This window comes from Plasmodium gallinaceum (genome assembly GCF_900005855.1).
Source record: "Plasmodium gallinaceum strain 8A genome assembly, contig: PGAL8A_v1_130, whole genome shotgun sequence".
In the NCBI taxonomy this organism is placed as follows: Eukaryota; Apicomplexa; class Aconoidasida; order Haemosporida; family Plasmodiidae; genus Plasmodium; species Plasmodium gallinaceum.
The window spans coordinates 365,992-372,665 of NW_021628289.1; the positions used below are offsets into that span (position 1 = coordinate 365,992).

The 6,674-nt window shown below is 14.5% G+C and overlaps 2 protein-coding genes across 2 annotated transcripts; one reads left to right on the plus strand and one right to left on the minus strand.

The window, feature by feature from the left end:
- Positions 1-632: 632 nt before the first annotated feature.
- Positions 633-5,216, plus strand: PGAL8A_00458900 (conserved Plasmodium protein, unknown function; the record flags this gene model as incomplete). The annotated part of the gene is made up of 1 exon (XM_028673351.1): positions 633-5,216. The coding sequence occupies one exon, from the start codon at positions 633-635 to the stop codon at positions 5,214-5,216; it is 4,584 nt and encodes a 1,527-aa protein (XP_028529812.1).
- Positions 5,217-5,419: 203 nt separating this feature from the next.
- On the minus strand, positions 5,420-6,609 carry PGAL8A_00459000 (conserved Plasmodium protein, unknown function; the record flags this gene model as incomplete). Its single annotated transcript, XM_028673352.1, has 3 exons — positions 5,420-5,510; positions 5,615-5,847; positions 6,016-6,609. The coding sequence occupies 3 exons, from the start codon at positions 6,607-6,609 to the stop codon at positions 5,420-5,422; spliced, it is 918 nt and encodes a 305-aa protein (XP_028529813.1).
- Positions 6,610-6,674: the final 65 nt, after the last annotated feature.

A 6,674-nucleotide genomic window follows, 5' to 3' on the forward strand; every position in this document is an offset into this window, starting at 1 on the left:
TTTTTTTTTTTTTTTTTTTTTTTTTTTTTTTTTTCTAAAATGACGTTATTTTATAATTTGTTATTGTAATTTATTCTTCTTTTTAAGCATATTCTTTTATTATGTATTTTATAATTTTTTTTTTTATATAAACATGTAATAAATAAAAGTTAATTTTTAATAAATTTTTTAAAAATTTATATTAAAATTAAAAATTAAATTATCTCTTTAATAAAATAATTAAAAATACAACATAAAAGGTGAAGCTATTAAATCAAAAGTAATATTTTAATTATTTAAAATTTTATTATATATTTTTTTTTTTTTAATTATTGATTACATATTTTATTTTGTTTTTTTTTTAAACATAATTAAATATAAAATGTTATTAACAATTAGAGAATAAATATAAATAATTTATTTTTATTATTTGAATTATAGAACCTGTTGATACATATTTTTAAATAAATAAATATATAAAATTATAAATTTTAATCATACAATTTTTTTTTTTTAAAAATATTTTATCTTACAAAAAAGAAAGTTTATTAAAAAATATACAATAAAGGAAGATAATAATTAAATTAAATATATATATATATAACATTTTTTTTTTCGTAATATTTATAAAATATATTTAAAAAAAAAATAAAATGAAGATTGTAGAAGAACTAAATGCAATATTTTTAAATTGTTCTAAAAATGTAGATAAGAAGAAAATTAAAAATATAAAAAATATTTTAAATAAAAAAAATAAGAAAAAGGAGAAGGAATTAGAAAAATTATTTGAATTTTTATCAAATTTATTAAACAAAGATTTAGAAAAAGAAGTTTTAAAAATAAATTTATTATCATTAAAAGAAAAAGAAAAAGAGAAAGTCTTTAATAATTTAAGAAGAATATTTAGAACATTTGTTTTATTTAAATATGAATATGAATATATAGAAATTTTGTGCGATTTTTTATTTTATTTATTCAAGTATATGAGGAAAATAAATGTAAAGAAAAGTTATAAATTAATAAAAAAAGTTACCAAAGAAGGCACAGAAGATAAAGTTGATTTTATAGAAAAAAATAAAAAAGAAAAAAATAAGAAAGAAGAGAATAAAAAAGAAGAGAATAAAAAAGAAGAGAATAAAAAGGAAGAGAATAAAAAAGTAGAAAAATTAGATGATGAAAAAAATAATGATAATATAGATAATAACAAAGTGAACAATAAAACTATTATTGTCTCATGTTTAAATAGATACAACAAATTAATTTTTAACTTTTTATTAAATAGTAACATATTAATATATTTAGAAAAATTAAAAAAAGAAGATAGCAAAAATTTAATATGTGATGAACATTATTTTTTTACGAAATTAAAAAATTCTATTTTTAATAAAAAATATATGTTAGCATTAAGTGAATGTATTCGTTTTATTATATTAAAGTATCCTAAATTTCCCATATTTATTGATTCACTTTTTAATTTATTTTTTTATGTTCGCAATAAATTAATAATATTTTTTATTAAAAATATTTATAAAAAGATTTCAGATATATTTATTTTAAAAAATAATGAAATTAATAAAAAATTAACTATAAAAAAATATTATAATCTTTTATTTTTTGTATATTTCTTATATAAAATAAAAATGGTTATTTATTTATATTTGAATTCAGATAAATGTAACTTATTAAATGATTATATAGAATCTAAAACTATAGTTGACTTTTATATAAAAATTATAAGAGATTATAAAAATAGTTTTTATTATTGTTTTTATGCAATAAATAACAATAAGAATAATCAAAAAAATTCTCAGAATTTATGTTTAGTTATCATTTATTTAATTAACATAATTTATACTAGTCACAATGATGTTCTTAAAGTATTTGATAATAATACCAACAAATGCACTTATTTTAAAAAATATAAGGATATATTTTATCATTATCATAAAATATTAGATAACGTATTTAAAAATAATAAAGATAACAGTTTTATTAAAATGAAAAGGAAAACCATTCTCTTAAATAATATGTCTACAAAAAATTATAATAGTTTAATTGAAAAAAAAAAAAAAAAAAAATCTTTAAATATGGATTATAAGAATATATCCAATCAAAATAAAATCTCAAGTAATGATCAAAATTATAGTGACATAAATAAATATATAAAAAATTATTTATTGAATAAAATAATTAATGAAAAGGAATATTCATTTTGTTATTGTATTTCTTTTATATATACTCTAATAAATAGAAGTATAAGATTATATGATTATGATACTATTTTAAATGATATTATTTTTTATAAAAAAATGTGCTTTGATGAAATATATTCAGAAAATCAAGAAGTTTTAAGTAATCGAAATATTAATACAAAAGTTCAATTATTTAATTATTCTAAAATTTTATATAACAATTTTTTTTTAAATCTTGTAAAAAATAGTTTTTACTTTTATATAAACATAGATAAAAATATTCTTAATTATTTTTTTATTAATGAATTTCAGAAATTTTTGATGAACAAAAATTTAAATTACAAGGATTTATATTATCTAATGGGGTATAGAATAAATGATAAATATCATGAAATTAATATTTTATTACTATTTGAGAAAATTATTTTTAGAAATATTTTAAAATATACCATACATATGGATTATCAAAACTTAAATAATTATGAAAAAAAAAAGGGGGAGAAAATAAAAGAAAGGGAAGAACATAGAGGAAATAATCTTACATATTTTTTTAATAAAAATTATAAAAAAATAGAATCGTTAAACATAAACGAGTTTAATATTAGTAATAAAGAATTATATGATTTAATTATAAAAAAATCAGAAAATACTTTTATTATTCTTAATAACCTAAATTTTTTAGATTTAAATAATTCTATTAAGAATTTTCATTTTGACAAAAATATAATTAATTTACTTTTATATCAATTAACAAAAGAAGGTTTTACAATCTTAAAATTCTTACATGATTCTAATCTAAGAAAAAAAGAGAAAATAAATATTTATATTAAGCATCTTAATTTCTTAGTTTTTATATTAAAACCCATTTCTAATTTATTAAATTCTTTTCTTTCAATTATAAAAATAATTGAATCAAAAAAAAAATGTATACTGTTTTGTAATGAGAAAAAAAACATTTTATTTGCAGATAATTATTATGAAAATATAAAATATAAAAAGAAAAATATGCAAGAAGAAAAAATAGTCTTTCTATATTTTGAAGAAAATTTTAATAAAAATTGTATGAAAAAAAAGTACTTCAAAATTTTGAATAAGTTTATTAAATTATATATTACTATCATCAAAGAAAAATATATTAAAGGAAAGATATTTTGTGATAATGAATTTATTGAAATTGGGAAGGTAATTTTCTTTGTTTTTGATTTTATGATATTTTATATTTCTAATAGTATAAATATAAATGAAAAAAATCATATAAATATTTTAAAGGATTTAAAAAAAATTTATTGCAACCTATTTAATGATGTAAATAATTTATATGAATTAATTAATAATAATAAAAATTTTCAAAAAGAGGTGAAAAATAAATTAATAAGTTTTTCAGAAAATTATTTATTTATATATCAGAAATTAAATAGTAAAATAGACAAAAATTATTTTACCTTTTTTGTTAATTATGATTATTTAGAAGTTGATAAAAAAGAAGATAATAAAATATCAAAACAGATTTATAATCAATTAAAAAAATTATCAATAGAAAAAATATATAATAGTAGAATAAGTGATAATGAAATTAATGAAGATATTAAAAATGAAAGAAATGATATTATAAATGATGAAGAAATTAATGGTAACAATGAAGATATAGTTATTTCAAATAGTTTTTTGTTAGATTTATTGGTAGATAATTCAAAAAAACAAGAAAAAAAAAATGATTTACAAAAAAAAAAAACTCATAGTGATTTATTTTATAACGTCACTTACTTATTAAAATGCTTAAAAATAAATATAAAGAAAGAAGTTGCTGAATCTTTGATAAAATCATTATATTATATGCTTAATTCATTAATAATAATATCTAAAAAAGTAAAATTAATTTCGAATAAAATGGTTAATGGGATAAACGAAGGAGAAGTAGAAGAAAAACATCAAAGTGAAGTTGAAAATATAGATGGAAATAAAAATGAGAAATCACCTACCTCCATATACATTGAAGATTTAACAAATTTAGGAAAAAGCTTAAAACATATATTATTATCATTTAAGGTTAATAAAAATATAAAAATAAAAAATTCAAATAAATTAAATAGTATAATAAAAAAGTATGTATTTAAAATAATAACGATAATAATTAAAGAGAGAAAAAATATTGACTTAATAAAAATTTGTATAAAATGTTTAGAATACTATAATATTATTGAAAAAAAAATAAATAATAAAAATAACAATGTAATTAATTATTTATTTGAGTTTTTAAAAATTATATATTTTATTCCATATTTAAAGGGATATTATTCAAAGTATATAAATTTATTTTTTAAAAGTGGTTTTGTTAGATATATGAATATAAATGAATTATTTAATAAAGCATATAAAAATTATTTCCATCAAATAATAAATAAATTTTGTTCTGATTTTAATATTTCTGATTATATAGGTAATAAAATGAAAATAAAAGATATAGATATCACGGTAAAAAAAAAATTTGTTAATGAAATCATTAACAACATAAAGAAAACGTATAAAAAGAATTATGAAGCAATGGAAGAGAATTATAAACATTATATGAATAGTATTAAAAATGAAAATACACTACTAAACCCATTTAATTTTAATATCATTCTTCATATTATACAAAACATATGTATTTTTTTTAATAAAGCGTTAGCAGATAATAATGCAAATGTATTTAATAAAAAAGTTAGTTTAAATTTATTGGGATTATTAAAAAAAATTAGTAGTATATTAAATATGAAAGATAATAATTTACTAATTTTTAAAGGTGAACTAATAAAAAATTTAATAGAAATTCATAAATTTCAAAAACTGTTAGATGATAAATTATCTAATCAAAAAATATATATTAATATAAATAATTTCAATAAAAAGTTAGTAACTTTTTTAGAGACATTAAAACCATTTGAACTTCAATATGAGCAAAATTCTATAAATGAATTAAATGGAAATAATATGAAACATAAAAGAAAATCAAACAAAAGAGATTTAGAAAAAAACATACAAATAAAAAAGAAAATAAAAATATAGATATTATAAAAATTTATAAAATATAAATATATATATATATATATATATATATATATATATATATATATATATATATTTTGACGTATGTTTGCTATTTTATTATAATTTTTAAAATTTTGTTTTTTCTTTTTATTTTTTCATTTATATATATATATATATATATATTTTTTAAACCTTTTATATTAGAAAAAAAGAAAAAAAAATTATGGTAACAACTTTTGAAGAACGTTAATTACATTTTCTTCAAAAATAATATGTTCTTCTTTTTCAAATTTTTCTATATGTTTATTTTTCCTTCAAAGAAAAAATAAAATAAATAAAATAAATAAAATAAATAAAATTTAAAACATTTTAAAAATTTTTTTTATAAAAAAGAAAAAAAAAAAAAATATGAATACCCTGTAATTTCAGGTATTAGAGACTTCATAATTTCTAAAGAATTTATTTTCAATTCCTGTTCATTAAATCTTTTATTTGTTTTAAGATTTTTACGTTTTTCACAAACAGAATGAATAAAACTTTTCATTTCTTCTAATTCTTCATCTTGAAAATTGATTTTACATTCTATATTTGTTATATTGATTTTGTTTACTATTACATCAAGAAATTCTTTAAATAAATTTTTTAAATTCTAATGATTAACAAAAAAAAAAAAAAAGAAAAAGTTACTTTATTTTTTAAAAAATTTTAAGAAATAGACAAAAATGATTATGTTTAACACATGTACATTCATTTATTTTTGATGGAATTATTATTTTTTCATTTATTAAATAATGTATTAATATATCTATATTTTTACATCAATAGTATTTTGATAATTATTAATGATATTTTCATTATGTATATTATTCGAATTATTTTGATTATTTATGCCAACAAAAAAATGTAATTTTGTGAGAGAATCGTTTTTTTTTAAGGATTCAATAAGATATTGAAATGCTTCTTGATTTAGATAAGGTAATTTCAAATATTTAATGTTTTTATTTAAAGTATAGAAAATTATATTTTTAATCTCCTGATTAGTTAATTCAATATTTTGTATGTTTAAATATTCTAAATTATTATTTTCAATAATTAATAAAAGTTTATTAAATATCATTTTTGTTACCTTATTATATTTTATATTTAAGCCTGTTATATTTTTATTTTCATAAACGCTGCAAATAACTTTAAACAAATTAATTTCATTTAAGTTGTTATAAGATATATCTAATATACCAATAAATGTTTTATTCTTTTTTAAAACATTACAGAAATTATCTATTATATCATCATCTATATTTTCATTTATATTTAAATTTCTACATTTTAATTTTATTTTTTTTTCAATAAATTTATCATTTTTTAACTTATCTGTTATTATGATATAATTTTCTGTTAATGAATTTTTCATTATGTAAAAAAATTATACATTTTTTTTTTTTTTTTTTTTTTTTTTTTTCTTTATTTGGGTTTATA